Source organism: Balaenoptera acutorostrata, chromosome 8 (assembly GCF_949987535.1).
Source record: "Balaenoptera acutorostrata chromosome 8, mBalAcu1.1, whole genome shotgun sequence".
Taxonomy (NCBI): Eukaryota; Metazoa; Chordata; class Mammalia; order Artiodactyla; family Balaenopteridae; genus Balaenoptera; species Balaenoptera acutorostrata.
In genome coordinates, this window is record NC_080071.1 from 32,873,118 (window position 1) to 32,893,163 (window position 20,046).

The 20,046-nt window shown below is 38.4% G+C and overlaps 1 protein-coding gene across 2 annotated transcripts in view; it reads right to left on the bottom strand.

The window, feature by feature from the left end:
• The window catches only part of SLC25A12 (solute carrier family 25 member 12), a 185,385-nt gene that overhangs the window by 71,817 nt on the left and 93,522 nt on the right, over positions 1–20,046 (bottom strand). The window contains exons 1-3 of one of the 2 annotated variants that reach the window (XM_007183272.2): positions 19,073–19,345; positions 18,073–18,126; positions 37–179 (exon numbers count right to left, since the gene is read on the bottom strand). In XM_007183272.2, coding sequence (XP_007183334.2) covers positions 37–179; positions 18,073–18,126; positions 19,073–19,084 — 209 coding nt within the window. In that variant the 5' untranslated portion in view covers positions 19,085–19,345. Of the gene's footprint in view, positions 1–36; positions 180–18,072; positions 18,127–19,072; positions 19,346–20,046 lie in introns of those variants that run through there. The other variant, XM_057550811.1, reaches the window with a different exon arrangement.

Below are 20,046 nucleotides of genomic sequence, written 5' to 3' on the forward strand. Positions count from 1 at the left end.
AACATTAGTTTTTAAAAAGTGCATAAAGGTTCTTACCCATCCTTGGTTTGATCAGCTACTCCTGCCAAGAGCTGCACAATCTTCGGATTGCTATTTGGATCATTATACAGTCCAAGATAGCGCTGGACAAAGTCTTCTGGTGTCATGTAATGTTCTCCATTGACCTCAGTACTGGCATACTAAAAAATAAATAAATAATGTATACTTAAAATTAAAAGTATTCAATATCATTTTGTAGCCAACAAATGTTTTCTGAAAAGGTAAATTAAAGGCCAGTATCATAATCAAAATAAGAATAATAAATGCAGATTTTTCTCTGGATAGTCAAAAAACAAACACCCAGAGCCTGAGTTAAGAACATCAGTAAGGTACTGATACATGCTACAATATGGATGAACCTTGAAAACATTATAAGGTAAAGAAACCACACAAAAGGCCACATACCACATGATCCCATTTATATGAAATGTCCACAACAGGCAAATTCAGAGCTTCAGAGAAAAGAGTAGTTGCCAGGAACTAGGAGGAGGGGTGAATGGAGAGTAACCACTTTACGTAGCGGGTTTTTCTTTGGGGGTGATAAAAATGTTCTGGAATTAGATAGTGGTGATAGTCATACAACATTGTAAATAAACTACTTTAAAATGGTAAATTTTATGTAATGACTTCTATGTCAATCAAATGTATGTGTAGATATATATGAAAAAATATGAGAAAAATGAAGAAAGGTGAAAGGGCAGCCAAGTGAGCAAGATGGAAAGCAAGAAGATAACATCTGGAGACTTCCTGCCTGCAAGAGTCTGGGGGTGGGGGTGGGGACACAACCTGCCAAACCTTGAATGACAACAGCATAGCAAACAAGACCTGCCATCATAGGTACTCATTCTAAGTTCCAGAAGCGAGAAAAAACAAAAACATTCTGCCTTTTACGTCAATAATTTTAGAGAATAAAATAATAATAATACCTGCCTATCATATAAATGCCTCTTTATACATTCACGGTTTTGTGTACTATGGTGTGACCAAACATGAACAACCAAAGCCTTCATCTTTGGGTGGTAGTTGATCAATTTAGCTACTTCAGTCAACTATCAAAGTAGTAACATCAGAAAATTTGCCAGAATTGAGGAATACAAGGGCCCACCAGTGCCAAGCACAATAAATTCAAACAAACAAAACAAAAACCCACACCAGAGCCTGGCCCATCATCATAAAACTGCAGAACATCAGGATAAAGAGAAGATCTTAAAAGTTTTCAGAGAGAAAAAAATAGGTCATATATAAAGAATTATGAATCATGGGCCTCAATGTTTCCCAACAGAAACAATAGAAGCTTGAAGACATTGCAGTAAGGCACTGAAAATTCTAAGAGAAATGATTTCTAACATAGAATTCTAAACTGAGTCAAACTTTCAACCAATTGTAAGAGTAGGTTAAAAGTACTTTGAGATATCCAGGTTCTCAAGATTTTTTTCTCCCTTTATGTACCCTTTCTCAGGAAGCTATAAGACAATTCGCTCCATCAAAAAGAGAGTATGGACCAAGTAAGAGAAAGACAGGGGATCCAGGAAACAGATAATCAAACCCAGTAAAGTGGCCAAGGGAAATCCCAGTACAACATTTGTGCTGCCGGTCTCTGGAGTGCCATTCCTGGCTGGGGCAGACAGAGGGCTCCAAGAGGGCAAGCCACTAGGGAAACTGGAATGTCAGGGTATCCAAGGCATTTGGCACGTGGAAAATAACATAGGGAGGAGCTTAAATCTTTACGCAAACGCTCTCCTCTCAACGAGACCTACTCTTCATCAGCCTATTTCGCATCACCACCCATGCCTATATCATATTCCCAATTCCCCCAGGGTGCTCTGCTTTTTTTCCCCCTGGCACCTATCACCTTCTAACATACTATATATTTTACTTCTTTATTATGTTTACTGTATCTCCCAACGAGAATGTAAATAACACAAAAGAAGGAATTTTTGTCTAGTTTGTTCACTGATGTATCCCCAAGCACCAAGAATAATACCTGCACATGGAGGGCACTCAGTAAACATTTGTTAATGAATTAGTACTAGGTATACAAATCACTAAGTAAATGAAAAGTTAGGTAATTTTTAACTCTATAAAAAAATTAAATTATGAATAAGTACTTCTTTTGTGTAAAAATAGAAAATATTATAATACATGACTTGGCTGAAAATAAACAGAACTTAGTCATAATAATGTAGATACCAAATATTAATTTAATAACAATTACAAATGTGCTCATAAGAATGGAGGGAGAAGAATGGGGGAGGAAGTAGTATAAAGAAGCTAAGTCCTCAACTGCTATAAAAGAAAGTCAAGAAACAGCAGTATAGAAATATGAAGGGAAATATCAAAATGAATAGCTAGAAAAGTTACAAAAGGTTGCTTCTAGGAAACAAGACAAGGATGAGAAGGATAAGAGCAAAGGACTGTTGGTCTGCTTTTTGGTTAAGCATTTCAAATGTCCTCATTTGTGAATCTGTCTAAACCAAGCCACTAGCTCTTTCAATAAGGAGAGAATTAAATTTTTTAATGTTTCCTTTGTGTACTCTGAAAAATACCATAGAGGCTATCACAACAAATGCTCTATCAGCCTGCACAAGAAGCAGCCCAAAGGTGGACACATTTTTACTAGCTGGTACTACCAAAAGCACCTAACTAATATCACCCCAAAATAAAGTCATGTTCTCTCTACATGTTATAAAAGTCATTCCTGAAAGGGTCCTGGGTTTATATCCTGGCTCTACCACTAACTCGCTGTGAGTCCTTCAATGATGCCATTCTCCTCCCAGGCCTCTAGATATAACACACATCTATAAAATGAAAACTACATAATCTTTGAATTTTAAAACAATACACATGCAAACATAGGATAAAGAAAAAATAAACTGAATGGCACTGATAGTGATAGTGAGTGGATTCTACTAATTCTAATCAACTGCTTCTTCTCCTCCTTGAAGTTCTTCAATGTATAACATAACATTGTTATGCTATACATTGACATGTATACCCTGACATGTTTACCAAGATACGAAAACCACCAGAGTTAAGGACAGGCGGGAGTGGGGAAAGGCACAATGTCAGGGAGACTACTGCAACTGGAAAGAGGGATCAATACAAGGAAGTATAAAAATAGAACTTTAAGAGACTGACAAGTCAACAACTAACTAGAATGAGTGCCAAAGGTATGAGAAACATACACTGGGAACCAAAAAGAATGATTCATTTTGCGGATAGGTGGGAAGGGATTGGTGGGAGGGAAAAGAAAATAATGTTTAGAATAGGCCTTGAAAGTAAAATTTAATTTCAACTGCAAATGGAGAGAAAGGGTATTTCAGGCTTAAAAAAAAAACAAAAAACAAAAGGCAAACAAATACAGAAATTTTTTAAATATATTTATTTCTTTTTGGGGGGAGGAGGAGTTAGTTGGAGAAAGAAATGGTAACAAAGAGAGGGTATACAAAGATATGTAGAAGAAAGTGAAGCTGAAAGGCAGTTTGAGACCAGATAGTGGAAGACGTGGAATGCTAAACTGAATAGTCTGTACTTTATCCTGGCCATGGGAAGCCACTGAAAATTTTACGACAGGAGAGAGACATGATCTGACCTGTGCTCTCTCTGGAGGCAATGTAAAACATGGACTGGAGAAGAGAGAAACTGACTGGGGGCAGGGAGACCAAGCAGTGGCTACTGCAACGATCCAGGTAAAAGAGATTGAGGCCTGAACCAAGGCAATGGGAGTGAAAATGAAAAACAATGGGGACTTGCACCCACTGCTAGCGGCTTTTTGTTTTATTTATGATTTTAATACTGTCAATTCATACCATTCAAAATTCAAAAGGATATACAGTGAAAAGTCTTCCTCCCACCTCTGTCCCCAGTCACTCAATTCCTCACTCCAGGGGCAATCAAATTCTTGCATATGCTTCCAGAGATGTTTTGTGCATAAACAAGTAAATTTTATATATAAGATATATATATATGCCAATATATATACATACAAATATGTATGTATGAATATTCTTATCCATTTCTTTTTTACACAAATGATAACATACTGTTTACATTGTTCTAGACACCTTGCTTTTTCAAATTCAGTCCTTTTAAAAAGTGATTTAGGGGCTTCCCTGGTGGCGCAGTGGTTGAGAATCTGCCTGCCAATGCAGGGGACACGGGTTCGTGCCCTGGTCTGGGAAGATCCCACATACCGCGGAGCAACTAGGCCCGTGAGCCACAATTACTGAGCCTGCGCGTCTGGAGCCTGTGCTCCGCAACGGGAGAGGCCACGATGGTGAGAGGCCCGCGCACCGCGATGAGGAGTGGCCCCCGCTCGCCGCAACTAGAGAAAGCCCTCGCACAGAAACGAAAAACAACCCAACACAGCCATAAATAAATAAAAATAAATAAATAAATAAATAATTAAAAAAAAAAAAAAAGTGATTTAGGGCTTCCCTGGTGGCGCAGTGGTTAAGAATCCGCCTGCCAATGCAGGGAACATGGGTTCGAGCCCTGGCCCGGGAAGATCCCACATGCTGCGGAGCAACTAAGCCCGTGTGCCACAACTACTGAGCTTGTGCTCTAGAGCCTGCAAGCCACAACTACTGAGCCCATGTGCCACAACTACTGAAGCCTGTGCACCTAGAGCCCGTGCTCCGCAACAAGAGAAGCCACGACAATGAGAAGTCCGCTCACCGCAACTAGAGAAAGCCTGTGCGCAGCAGTGAAGACCCAACACAGCCATAAATAAATAAATAAATAAATAAATAAATAAATTTTTAAAAAGTGATTTAGCAATATATATGTACATACACACAAATATACATACATGTCATATATAAAGAACCATAGATATGCTCATATTCTTTGACAAAGAATCCTGGGCCAACTTTTACAAGAAATTTAAAAGAATTAAGAACTAAATATAAAATAAGAAAATACAAGAGATGGGTTATGGTGATCTTTGTTCTCTCACTTCACAATTTGAGTGTTGCTTTCTTTAATTAGCAGATGTCAATTTTCAAAAGAAACAATATGAAAACATTTCAGAGTTAGTATTAACAAAATACAGCAACTAATTGTTTATTTCTTTTGTCACGGAGGTGTACAATATCTAATACTAATACCTGAATTTGATTGCCAGGACTATCACCACTATATACACAGAACACACACACACACACACACACACACACACACACACAGAATGTATACTGTACTTACTGAATCACCAGGATTTCACAACATTCTTGACTTTAAAACTATCAGGAAATAGAGCAGCCTTAGCACAAATCACCAAGGACACAGTGGCCAACAAGGAAAACAAATGCTTTTGTTGACATGTACTTGGAACAGGCTTTGCCAGTATCTTAGGTTATAAATGATGCCAGAGAATCACTTACCCTGAGGTATTTTGCTAGTGTTTTCCCCAACTCTCCTAGTCTATTTTAACTTGATTTTAACTGAAAGATAAAGTGCATAGCTCAGAGGAAAAAAACACAAGTCTTCTCATCTACAAGGAGTCAGTACTTGACTTCTGCAGGAGACAGTTAACTAATTAACTCATTAAATTAGAGACAATTACTTGGCAATGTCAGTGAGCCTGCTGCCTGAACAGACAAAACAGAAGAGGGAATTTAGAACTGAAACTAGAATCTACTCACAGTCAGTCAAGAGACTAAAACATTTTAGGTATTATGTTAACAAAGAAAAGCAGGTACCTCAAAAACAGGTGATACATTTAAACCAAAAAGTATTTTTTAAAAGAAGACTGACCTGTTTATTTTAAATAACTTCATTGCTTTCAACACTTATTTTAATTGACTGGATAATAATGTTTAAACAGACCAAAAAAAGGAAACAAGGCCTAAAGTAACACAAACAGCTAGAAATAGGAAAAGGTTAAGTGGCCTTATTGAGACCTTCTCTTTCTGCTAACCAAAATGACTTGCATGTTTACACTAAAAATGATAAAAAGCAATTTAAAAAAAGTTTTGGATCTCCTAGGCTAACACTTATGCTAAAATATTAATATATTAAAGTAATTTAGTAGTTTCACAACATCATTTTTTAATTTTTTTTAAAGTTTTTTAAAAATTAATTAATTTATTTATTTTTGGCTGTGTTGGGTCTTCATTGCTGCAGGCAGGCTTTCTCTAGTTGCGGTGCGCGGGCTTCTCACTGAGGTGGCTTCTCTTGTTGCAGAGCACGGGCTCTAGGTGCACGGGCTTCAGTAGTTGTGGCGCATGGGCTCAGCAGTTGTGGTTCACTGGCTTAGTTGCTCCGTGGCATGTGGGATCCTCCCGGACCAGGGATCGAACCCATGCCCCCTGCATTGGCAGGTGGATTCTTAACCACTGTGCCACCAGGGAAGTCCCACAATATCATTCCTATTTTGTTCCTATCATTTCAAAGACTGAACTAAAATGACTTTAAATGAAATTAACCAAATATTATATCCATACTCCAAATAACTTTAGAGTTAATCATTTGCCATTTCAAATATGTTTCTTAAGCAGTCATAAATCCCTCTTGGGCAAGAAGTCAAGGACACACGAAAGACATAGACAAGAAGTAGCTGACAGTATCTGAATAAAAATAGTCTATTCTCTCGATTAAACTTTTTCCTAACCTAACGCAAGTATTTTAATGTAAAAGTGCACATAGCTTTGACATTTCCAGAAATATTTGAATTTACTTTGAGTATAGTTCATGTGTTTGAAAAAGCCTTGACATTCTGAAGCTTGAGAAAGAAAACGAATCTTAATGAAAAATTAGAATCTTTATACACTTAATCAAAATTATTGCTGATAAAAGACAGTAGGGTTTCATATACAGATTTATGTTGTACTTGCACTGAACTACCTCTAGCACCAAATGATAAGATCATGTTATCTAGAAGTGTTTTGCCTATCAAGCCTACAGATCAACACATCAAGACCTCACTTGACTGTAGTAAATTGGATAACAGTAACTCCTTTGCAATTTACCAAATTTAACCTTAAGTAACCTTTAGAATGTATGCAACCTACATCACAGGTTAACTATAAAGTAGACTTTACAAAGAGTCTATACACAACCCTAAATTTCCATTGAGTAAAGAAAAAAAAAAGGTTAACTTAAAATTCAATGACATGAATGAGTAAACCCAAATAGTCTAAATGATATTAAATTACCTGTTTAAATGGTTTAAGTTCAAAAACAGATTTTATTTGATGTTTGATATTTCTAAAAGATTTTCCAGAGATTATAAAGGAAAATTCTGACAGGCTGTGACTAGAAAGTTGGTTACTTTTTAAAAAATTATACAGTGTGTCAAGGTAAAGGATTTTCTTTTTTCAGTAATACCAAAACAAGGTAATATATCTAGAAGCACTACTTATTAAGCCGAAAATCTGCTTAAATCAAATCTTTCAGGTTACTTTGTTTTCACTTGTAAAACATTTATCAAGCACCAACTTTGTGCTGGGCATTAGGCCTGGTACTAGGGATGTAGAGATCAAAAAAACTTAGCTCCAGCCCTCAAGTTGCTCAGAGAGGATGGCATGATGGACACTGAAACTAAGGTCAGAAAACAGGAACTAAGCCTGGGTCGTTAACTAGTAGAGATTTCTTGAGCAAACACATAGCTTCTCAGAGTTTCTTTAACAAGAAGTTACAGAAAGATAGATTTTTTTAAGGAAGAAAATGAGATCTTGAACACCAAAGTACTTGGAAATTGTAAAGCTAATGCATATTGACATAGTTATTCTAAAATGCTTAGAAAACACAGAAAAGCAGAGGATCCCAATTTCCCTCCTTGTGTATTGAATTTTTCTGCTTCTGCTCGAACATGAAGGAGTTACTCTTCTAACTCCTCACCTTTATCCAAACCAAGGTTTCTTTGGGGTTGACTTCCACTATTCTTGGGTTTACCAGAAAATCAGTCCTGACTGGTCTAGGCAGCTTCATCTCTGCTCAGCCAACATGTGGCTGTAACATGAGTCAAAACACACTGTTCCTCCATGACTTTGCTCCAATTAAGATACACTGACATTTTCAGATCTTAACATCCTTGCGATTTCAGTAATTCTCAAACGACAACGTCACAAAGTTCAGTAACTACAAATATCACGTAGAGCATTTCCCATATAGAAAAACGAATTACATGAACAGTGGAGGAGAAAGACAGGTACCAAGGCAAGAGCTGAGCATATGAAGCTAATCCTCTTGCTGTCCTTCACTATTATTACTGCTCTTACTCCTAATGGAAGCCAAATTTAGTCAGGAATGCATGCCCTTTCACTACACAAGCACTCTATGCAACAAGCAAAGACCGCAACAAATCCAACAACACAAACCCTGTTACAATAGTACAATGTGGAATTCATCTATCATAAATAATATTTTAATGAGAAAAAATAATTTTTAACACATATGGTCACATAAATTTTAACAACTCTATTGAGCCGCATTAATTTTTTTTAAACAGATTTTAATTAGTGACACAAAATTTTTCTGATATTTACTAAAATCTACAAATGCATTAGGAAAAGGCAGTTTTATACATCTAATTAGCACTTTCAGTTGCATATTTCACGTATACTAGAAACAAAACCTTCTATTTAATTTTGCAAAGAAAATTCTCCAGAAGTCTGCCTTTCTCACTCTGATTGCTTCATGAAATACTATTCTCTTTTTGCTTTAATATATGTATTTTTTACTGTCCATTACAGCAAGTCTTACTGTCAGCTACTAAACAATGCAATTTCTAACAGAATGAGGAGGTGTAAGACTCTCCTTAATCACTGAAATCAACTAAAGCTACCATAATAAACTGTCTATCAAAACAACCCCTAAAAATGGCCGAAAACCTTGGAAATAAAATAATGACCCCAGACAAGTCAATAACTGGAACTAGAATGCTTCTCAGGGCAGATTAAGTTGAATAATTAATTTGCATTGTTTTTAAAATAAATACTTCAATCTCTTGGTCTAAGTAACCATGGGAACATACAAGGAGCGTATATACTTATACGCTGGGGCAAATCACGTTTGACAATCAAGGTGCAGCTCCTAGGAGTACAGAATGCTTTACTGTTGGTAAGCCTTGATTAAATAGCAAGATTTTTGCCATGGAGAAAGAAGGCCCTTTATCCTGGTAGGGAGCAAAGACAGATCAACAAAATGCAATGTAGGAACCTGGCTTGGGTCCTGATTTTAAAAAAGCAACTTTAAAAAAATCAAACAAGAGACTTTCCTGGTGGCGCAGTGGTTAAGAATCTGCCTGCCAATGCAAGGGACACGGATCCGAGCCCTGGTCTGGGAAGATCCCACATGCTGTGGAGCAACTAAGCCCGTGTGCCACAACTACTGAGCTTGCGCTCTAGAGCCTACGAGCCACAACTACTGAAGCCTGTGTGCCACAACTACTGAAGCCCGCTCACCTAGAGCCCGTGCTCTGCAACAAGAGAAGCCACTGCAATGAGAAGCCTGCACACTGCAACAAAGAGCAGCCTCCGCTCGCCACAACTAGAGAAAGCCAGCGCGTCAGCAGTGAAGACCCAATGCAGCCAAAAATAAAAATTAAAAAAAAAAAAAGTTACCTTTAAAAAGAAAAAATGAAACAAGCATGGAAATTTCAACAGTGAATGGAAATCCATGTGGTTAAGGAAAAATTTTAGGTGTGACAACGTATTGTGGTTTGGTTGGTTTTTCAGAGTCATCATCTTTTAGAGACAGACACTAAAGTATTTATGCATGCAGTGATAGGATGTCTGGGAATTGCTTCAGAATAATCCAGTGCAGCTGCAATATAGATGAAGCAAAATTAGCTATGATAGTTGGTGAAGATCAGTGATGGGTACATAGCAATTCATTATGCTACCTTCTTTAAATTCATATATGTTTGAAATTTTCCATAATAAAAAAGGCTTTTTAAAAGGTTACAAAAAAACAATGAGATGATTCTACACTTACTACCATACCTGTATTGCCATACAATATTAAGTAAAAAAGGCATGTTGTATTAACATACATAAAGCAAGTCTCTTCCATTTACCATACAACCTTGAGGAGGTTGCTTAACTGTTCTGGGGCTCAGTTTTCTCATCTATAAAATGGGAATATTAATGGCACCTACCTTATAGAGTTGTTCTGAGGATTGCATATGATTTGTATAAAACACTTAAAACAGTGCCTAAGACATAATAGTAAGCAAACAATAGCACAGTTCTAGAAGCCCAATACTGGCCATGGCACTGGTTTCAGTGAACGATGTTTCAGAAATTTCAGCAGCACTAAGTAAAAGAGAGCTGGACAGAACAGGGAGATGATGATTTTTTAAAAATTACACACATAAAGAATGAATTACAAGTCTCTCTTTCACATCTGTGTCTTGGTATTTCTTGGTTGGACTATTTTTCCTTCTCTGATTCAGAAAGAGCAACTGAAGGTTCAAAAGAAAACTGCATATATCTTCCACAGTCTCCCAGTCTTAGACCATGGCTCTACCCCTTCTCAGAACCTACAGACTGGTGAGAAATTACCTCTTACGGTGGTATTTCTGAATGTGGGGATTTGTGAAGATCTTCAGATGTATATCTCAAGAATGTGAGTAGGACTGCCCTGGCGGTGCAGTGGTTAAGAATCCGCCTGCCAATGCAGGGGACATGGGTTGAGCCCTGGTCCGGGAAGATCCCACAGGCCGCGGAGCAATTAAGCCTGTGCACTACAACTACTGAAGCCAGCGCACCTAGAGCACGTGCTCCGCAACAAAAAGAAGCCACCGCAATGAGAAGCCTGTGCACCACAACGAAGAGTAGTCCCCGCTCACTGCAACTAGAGAAAAGCCCGCGCACAGCAACGAAGACCCAACACATCCCCCCCCCAAAAAAAACAAAACAAAAAGAATGTGAGTAATTAACTGATTAAATGTACATAATCATAAACACTTATTAGCATCTTAGTCACTTTATAGGTCCAGCACAGTTACCTGGGGAACACAAGGGACTGAGATCCTTTTCAGGAAAGAAAAGTCCTCACCTCAGAAGAAAAGGAAGGGGACAAAGAACTAAGCTTTACTAGATTCTCCATGTGTCAGGCACTATTTACACATTACCTTATTTATCTTTATAACATCCCTACATGCTAGATATGGTTACTCTTTCTTAGACAGATGAGGAAACAGACTCCAAAAGTAATGTAAACACCTAAGGTCATATAGCAAAAAGGGATCAAATAAGGATTCAAGTTCTGGTTAGATTACAAAGCCCATGTAGGTTCCAGCTACACTCTGTTGCCTCCTGAATGAAAAGGAGTCAACCAAGGCCCAGCTCAAGATATTCTAAGAATGCTGTGGACAGGAGGAAATGAAACTGAAAGAATCACAGTCTACTCAAGGCAGTCATCCACGAGAAAGTACAGAAATGTATGAGAAAGCTTACATTTCAATATGATCTATCTAAGTACAATGTATTTAAAATATAAATTGAATCATTCCACTTCCAAAATGAAGGACCTTCAGCGGTTTCCACGACACTCTTTATAAGAAGAATCCAAACTCTTCTTCATGGCCTACAAACAAGGCCCTGCTTGGTGTGGCTCCTTCAGCCTCACCTCTTACTGGCCACGCACCCCCTCACTCACTGACGCTTCAGGCACACTGGCCTCATTTTTGTTTGTTGAACATACCAAACCCTATCAACATCTAGGCCCTTGTACTTGCGGAACTCTCTATACCTACCTTTCAGTTCTCAGCCCTAATATCACTTCCTCAGGGGCCTTCACTAGCCACCATCATGAAAAACAATCACCTTTTCCATCATTCCATTTATTGGACTTGTCACAATCTGTAGTTGGTTTTTGTTTGTTTGTTTGTTTCTCAGTGTGTGGGCTTTGTTATTGTCTGTCTCACCCCTACCTAGAATGTGAGGTCCTACCTTCACTAAACTCCTCTATCTTATCTACAAAGGAAGAACCACACATACGCCTAGCCTATCACATAGAAGACAATTAAAAATGTATTGATTGGTAGTAGAACATAGATGGCATTTAATAACACATTTTTTCATCTTTTCAATTATTTTTAATCTGTCTAGTTGATTCAAGGATAAAGGCTTCACTATGTTGCTAGTATGCCCTTAATGCCTAACACTTTTTTATTAATGAGAACTCTACATAGTTTACGGCAAATACTTTATAAACTAAAGATAAAGGTTATCATCTTCAATTCCTATAGTCTGAAAAACTGGTGAAAACCTGTTAATCGGTGTGGCTAAGAAAACTATATATCCCCTTCTCTGTGTCTCTTACTGGGTTCTACAACCCAATTTACACTGCGAAGTCCTTTTTTAACTTCAGGTTCTGAATTACTAAGTTCTAACTTTTTAAATTATTCACTTGCTCAAAATTTAATACATATACATTGAAATTTTGTTTTTATTTCCCCCGAATTCTTTCCCCAACCAAGTTAACATTATCTATCCTTCCATACCTTTCTTAATGCCCATTAAATCATATCAAACATATATATGTTTAAATATACATACAACATATATGAAGTAATATTTAGAAAAGTAGAATCATTCTACATAAACTTTTTTACATCTTTCTATCCTCATTTATAGTACATTGGCAATCCCTCTAAATCAGCTGGAATAAGCCTAACTCATTCTTTCTCGTATCTGCATAATTTTCCATGTTATGGCTATTTCATAATTTTTCTACCGCTTCCCTTTGATAGCATTTATTTTGTCCCCCCCTTTTATTTTTCTATTTTTTGAGGGACAATTGAGTGCTGCCACTAACAACCTTGTACATATATATTCTTATGAATATTTTTATTTCTCTGGCATAAATATCCCAAAAGTAGGATTGCTTGTTTAAGTGGTATCTTTTTATTTTAAACCATTGCCAACTGCTTTGCAAAGAGTCTTTGTTTCCACAAATGCAGTATGAGAGCACCTTTCTTCTCCACATTTGGCCTCAGTAGATGTTATCATCTTTCAATACTTGATAATCTTATTAGAACTGTAATATTGTGGTACACATTCTACACTTTGGAAAACATAGTCCTAACTCATATTTCAACAAAATAGAAAAGTCTCCTGCCAAAAGCCCTGCTTAATTCCCTTCTCAGCCACAGGTTACTGCCAAAAGTAAATAAATATGTAATATGTAAACAAATATTTACTGAATGAAGGACATTTCTTTCAATCAAAAATTTATGTTATCATAAAAACCCTAAGGAAGAATCACTCTTTGCTTTACATTAGCAGCAGCATCTCTATACCTACTTTCTAATGTAAAATAAACAAGATAGAAAAAATGCTTTTTCATAATTTTATATGGGATATGATCTTCATTGTTACATTGGTGATAATAAAAAAAAAGAACAGGATCAAAATAATATTTGGTTTCTACATTGCCATACACTTTTGGTCTAGCATATACAACGGTACAGTCTCAACATGTATTGCTTTTATCATAGAATACATTGGTAAATAAACAACAGAAAATCTATCAACTAAAAAACAGACAGAGGGCTTCCCTGGTGGTGCAGTGGTTAAGAATCCGCCTGCCAATGCAGGGGACACGGGTTCGAGCCCTGGTCCGGGAAGATCCCACGTGCTGCGGAGCAAGCCTGTGTGCCACAACTACTGAGGCTGCGCTCTAGAGCCCACGAGCCACAACTACAGAGACCACGAGCCACAACTACTGAGCCCACGTGCCACAACTGAGCCCGCGCACCTACAGCCCATGCTCCGCAACAAGAGAAGCCACCGCAATGAGAAGCCCGCGCAACACAACGAAGAGTAGCCCCCGCTCGCCACAACTAGAGAAAGCCCGTGCACAGCAACGAAGATCCAACGCAGCCAAAAGTAAATAAAATAAAATAAATAAATTTATAAAAAAAAAAAAAAGACAGAGATCTTGAAAAATCATTCACTTAAAACAGTTTTTTGTTTTGGTTTGGTTTGGTTTGGTTTTTTCGGCCCCACCGCGCAGCTTGCAGGATCTTAGTTCCCAACCAGGGATTGAACCGGGGGCCACAGCAGTGAAAGCGCCAAGTCCTAACCACTGGACAGCCAGGGAAGTCCCTTAAAACAGTTTTTTGATAAACCTACTTTGCCACAAAGCACAGACCAAACCAGATTAACTCTTCATTTTGAAATTCATCAGGCTTATAACAAACAGCCTGTGACATTCCTGTTGTCCTCACCTCACCTCCCTCTTCATTGCTTCTATTGTCTCCTTTTGCTACTGTATACCTCTGATGTAGCAAATTTGGGTCAATGATAGTGTGTGGGTGAGAGAGGTAAAAGAAGGCATAAATCAAGAAATGACAGTTGTAAGGGTAGCAACAGTAAAATATTAGCTTGACAGCTGGTTGTAAAATTATAGCAGTCTAACACATAAGAATTCATAGCTTTGCTCCAATTTTATGAACTTGGATGGCAGGAAAAAGCAGAATCCTAGTGAATATTATTGTTCTTTTTTAATTAATAGAAAACATAGCTCATCAAAATTTGAGAAACAAGGAACACAGACAAAATAAACCTATTTCTCTATACTCAGAACCATAATGCTTTACTCTCATGAACTTGCACACATGATTCCATTAAACATAGATATAACAGCACTTTCAAACAGGAATATTTTGCTGTTTACAAAACAAATGATTTTTTGAGCCACACCGACTATTTGTGAATTTAGACAGTTAATGCCACAGATCTAAATTTTATAAAAGAGAGCTTTCAACTGCATTCTAAAATTCAAAATTAAATCTTCTCTTTAAGTAGCTCAAATGACCCTGAACTCAAGTGATCCCCAAATCCTACCAAAACCAAATTATACTAATAACAGAATAATCTAGAATAATCTAGAATAATAATAATCTAGAATAATCTTTTAGTCTTGGACTATAGCCTTTGACTATACCCTTTTTGTGAAACTCTAAACTCCCATGGGATCATTCTCCCTAGTTCTCCTCCTCCTCCTTCCACTTCAATTGAGGCTATCACTTACAAATCAGTCCCTTATTCCCTGTCTGGTTTCTTTTATAATTAATCCCCCTAACCCAAGGATTCATCTACCACCTGTACAAATTTGTATGACTTTTACTTACTGGGACACATTTATTTAGCAACCAAACTTCAAACCGCCCCCCCTCAAATTCCCAAAATAGATGCCTTATAAATTAACATCTATTCTAAAAATGCCAGATTCACTACTCCTTCCTTTATTTTCATATTTAATACCAAATTCAATTGATTCATCCCTTCCAAAGTCCCTGGTATTGCCCTTCCATTCCATTTCCTCAGCCATCGGCCACTCCAGGTCATTATCTCCAACATGAATTATTTCAATAGCCTCTTAACTGATCTCTCTACCTACTTCCAACCTCTCCACACTTTATCCAACATACACAAAGAGCTGCCAGAATTCACCATTTCAGTTTGCCCACTCAGAAACCCACAGTGCCTTCCTACTGTTGCAAATCCAAACTCCTTGGCCAAATGTTCTAGGTAGTCACAGTTTAAAGGTACTTTTTTTCATCACCTAGGTAACCAGATTTTTTTTTTCTTTAACTTCTTAACAAACACAGCTGCTGTTAGACCCTTACCTACCTCTAGCTTTCAAAAGTCAACCCATTTCAAGATCCCACAAATGGTAGAGAATAAGGGTTAAGAAGATGGATTCTATAGTTTGATCTGAATCCAATCTCTACCACTTATGAGCTAAGGGACATTAACCAAGCCAATTAACTTCATCTGTTTAACAGGGACAATAATGCTATCTCCTAAGGTTGTTATGAAAATTAATAAAATACCCTTACCTGAAATATTGTAAATCAACTACATGTCGATTAAAAATTTTTAAAAAAGAAAATTAATATAATACCCTTAAAGGACTAGGTCAATACCCAGCATACTACAGAACAATCAGTAAATGATAGCTACTGTCATTATTATTACATGACCACAATTATCTAGACAAACCAACTTGACTGTCATACCAGAGGCTATGCATTTGCCTTCATTATTCTTGACTCCCTCTACCAAAAACTGTGGGAGACTGAACCCGTCTCAAAGAGGAGCTAGTCACATGTCCATTACCATTCAAGTCTTGGCTCAATCCTCCCCTGTAATTATTCAATATACTAAACTAAATACAAGTGCATACATGGCACACAAATAATCCTCAGTAAATATATGTAACAACATTAAGTTGTAAAGAAATGCATAGTTAGTATGTATTTTTGCCTGCTATTACCTCTAAAATATTTATAAACCATATGTATCTAAAACAAAACTTTCTAAATAATGTCCTACAGCTTCAAGTAACTATAGTTTGAAGTATTTAAGACAGAAATTTAAAAATCTATGTTACTTGCTAACTGCCCTCAAACTGATTCAACTAAAGCTGCTTCAGCTACTTGAAGGTAAGTATCTCCTCTGTCTCTTATCAATAACTCTTGGGTCAGTGCTTTACAGTTAGTGCTAAACATACAATTATAAATTCCACAAATTTTCAGTATAAAAAATAAGGGCATCATCAAAATAATGTGTAAAAAGATAAGATTTAAAAGTTTTCAAAAAGCTAGGCACAGTCCCAGCTCTCTCTATTTGCATCCTCCCCTCTCCCCAAAAACCAAATCCATACAGAATCACAGATTTTTTCCATAGGATTTTTAAAGCTGAAAGGACTTCAGTTCACATTCCCTTATGGCCCACTGAGTCCCACATGAGAAGATGAAGCCCAGGAAAGCCAGATAATTAGCTTACAGGTACCACAACCAGATAGAGGCAGGGCTGGCAACTGAACCCAGTGTTCCTAACACCTGGGTCAGTGCTCTGTTCATCACCTCCTGCAGCATTTCAAATGATTTCTTCCATGCCTACCGAATTTAGAAAATAAAATTAACTATATCACATGAACTCCTCATAAAACAATTGAGTACATGGTGTGGTTAACACTGACATATTTTTGGTTATTTTCAAGAACAACTGTGAGGAATAAAGGTTTTGCACCACAAATAGAGCATTTCTATCACAATTACTTTTGTTCTGGAAATGATGCTTCCCTTCATCAGATTTTATAAAATTTAAGATTCTCATTTTCACTAATTGGTCATCTGTGAAGCGTGCTCCCCAACAATAGCTTAAGCAACTCACATGTCTCAGATAAAAATGTCATCTATTCCAGGCTGATCTGTATATGTTAGAGTCTGTTCCTAATATAGAATCATAGACTTTTGCAGTTGGAAGGAACCTTGGAGATCACCTCTCATTTTACAGAGGAAACTAATACCCAGCAGGGACCTGCCCAAGGTCAAAGTTTCTATACGAGAACCAGGTCCAGTATAGAAAGTTCTTAAAAGAAGATTTCAGAGAAAAACACAACATTTGGTAGAACACCTTAGCTTGTCTCCCTCTATATGTACTTTGGTACAATTTCCTGCATGCAGAACTTTTGAAATTTAAGAAAAGAAAGCAAAACAAAAAAACTAAGCCAATTTTTTAGAAGTCTATAGCAAGTCACTGATCCTAAAAACTTAGAAGTGAAGGTGGATCCTTGCAAGAATCCCAAACAGTAACATTTTGTAACACAAGCCCCAATGCCCATGAATATAATATAAATAAACAGAGGTAGAAAACACACACAAATTAAGAGCAGCTATAATATTCTTATCTCTGTAACAAATTACAGTTGCTTAGAAGTAGGAAAACTTTATAAACAAACAACTTTCAAGGAAAAAAGAATTTTAATCATCATACCTATCAATTGCACAAGAGTGTCAATACGTTTTGAAATTTTATTTTGGTCACAATGGTTAAGAGAAGCTGGAAATTCTTTTTAGTGTTTTTTACATGTCTTAAGTCATGTTAAAAAAATAATGTGACGGAAATCTTTTTATAAAAACTTAATAAGAGACTTATAATCTACATTATCTACTGTCATGTTCTTAAGAATACATGAAAATAGAACATTCCTGAAAGTTAAGAACTAAAAAGTACTAGACTTACATCTCCCCCACCAAGAAAAAGCACAGCACATAAGCCAATTTACCTGTAGGAATATGTTTCTTAACTCCTGAGGATCACCTCGCTTGGTTGTCTGCACCTGTAAGAAAAAAAAAAGCCAGTTAATGCTTCACTAGAGACCAGGCAATCTCTTGAGATTACCGTTCACAAATGCCAGCAATCAATGCTCTTATCTTTTATAAGGGCATTTAGCTTAAAACAAACCAAAAGCGCTAATACTGATAACAACTGTCAAATTGGAGCTCTGTGCCCACAAGGTGGAAAGACAGGTGTGAAGAGCCTAAAATATAGCAAATCTACCAGATAGATTTCCCCTGGACTGGAAAGGGAAGGCCATGAGGATCAATCCCCGACCTTACTCCACATCCACCAGCAACACATTTGGCAACCACCCACCTTCACATCAAGAGGCCATTAAGAGTAGAGACAACAGGAAAGTTGAAACTCCCAAATTAATCGCATGGCCTACTGGCCTTTCTTCCCGTGGAAAGCAATCCAGAATATAATTATCTCCACGCCCCTCTCTTTCTCCACCCAACCTAAAATAATGAAAACTGCTGCAACGTTTCTAAATACTTTAGCCATCCTGCCACCTGCAGCTCAAATGCCAACCACTGCCCCCGGCTCCAGAGCCCCCAAAATACTCAATTACTCACCCCCTCCCCCACCGCGGTACACAGATGCCTTAGGCATCCCCGGCTATATATGCCACTTCCTCCCACTCCCTTTCTGATGCCCTCCAACCCCTGGCTCACAATCCCATGTACCCAGGGCAGGATAAGACGCTTCCTTCACCGACCTGTGGTCCTTACAAGCCCCTCCAACTCACAATCCCTCCTCCTTCCCCTCCCCCGGCCGGGCATCCTCTCCCTCCGGTCCAAGCCCCGCACGGCTCTCCCTGGAGCCCCAGGACACGCTATCTAACAATCAGGCAAAGAAGTAAATAGGAAGAGGTGAGGGGCTGCAGGCACGGTCCCCGGAATGTCTCTTATGAAATAAAGGCAGCAGCAGAGAGTTAGAGTCACCTTGACCGCCATGCTGTGCTCAGAAGCCGGGGACGAGCGAGTGAGCGAGCAGGGCCGAGCTGTCAGGGCACGCGCGCGCCGCCTTCCCGGCCGCGCCCGCCCTCCCTCCCGCTCGCCGGCGCCGCGCGCGCCTCTATGCAAATGAGCCCGGGGCGGGCGGGGCCGGCAGAAGGCCCGGCGTCCCGGCCAGAAAGAGCTGGCCCACGGCGCGGAGGGGGGACGCGCCTTCCGCCGGGGAGACTGGAGGACCAAGCCGTGGGATTCCGACGTGCCGCGTGGTTGCCGGCAGCTGAGTAGCCGCCAGGAAAGCCCCAGGTCTCTTAAGGCCTCTTCGTGGGTGTGGCTTTGGGAGCCGACTTCAGCCAAAGTCGTTTTCTCCTGAGACTTAGAGCAACACTTGGGGCCTAGATTGAGCAAGATTTCGAAGGATCAAAGAACATGTCCCATTTAAAAGAATAACAGCAAGTGAATTGATGACAACTAAAGGGAAATACTGACAATAAAACAGATTGGGAACCACTCACTCTGGGGAAAGCCTAAGTAAACATAACTTGAGAAATAGGCCCTTAAATTGGCATGCGATGAATACGCCTAATATACTTGTGCTTCGTGTACTGTTATAAAGCTTTGTTAGTAGGCTCCACATTCCTAATCACCCAAATCCTTTGTGCCTGAGGTGGGGCACAAATGCCTAGGGGGGAAAAAAATCCATTTGACAGGGCTGGCACTGAATCCTGGCCCAACTTGCCTCTACATAAACATTTCCAGCCCTGTCTAAGAAAGGGTAGCTCTACTTTGAACCAAAATAATGTCTCTCAAACTGAGTCTTGCCATTATGACTATATTGAGCTGAATATTGAGTCACTCAACAAACGTTTGCTGGGCATCTATTATATGCCAGATACAGTCCTACTTATAAAGAATACAAAGATTAATAACATATAGCCCTTACTGTCTAGGAGTTTACAGATGGT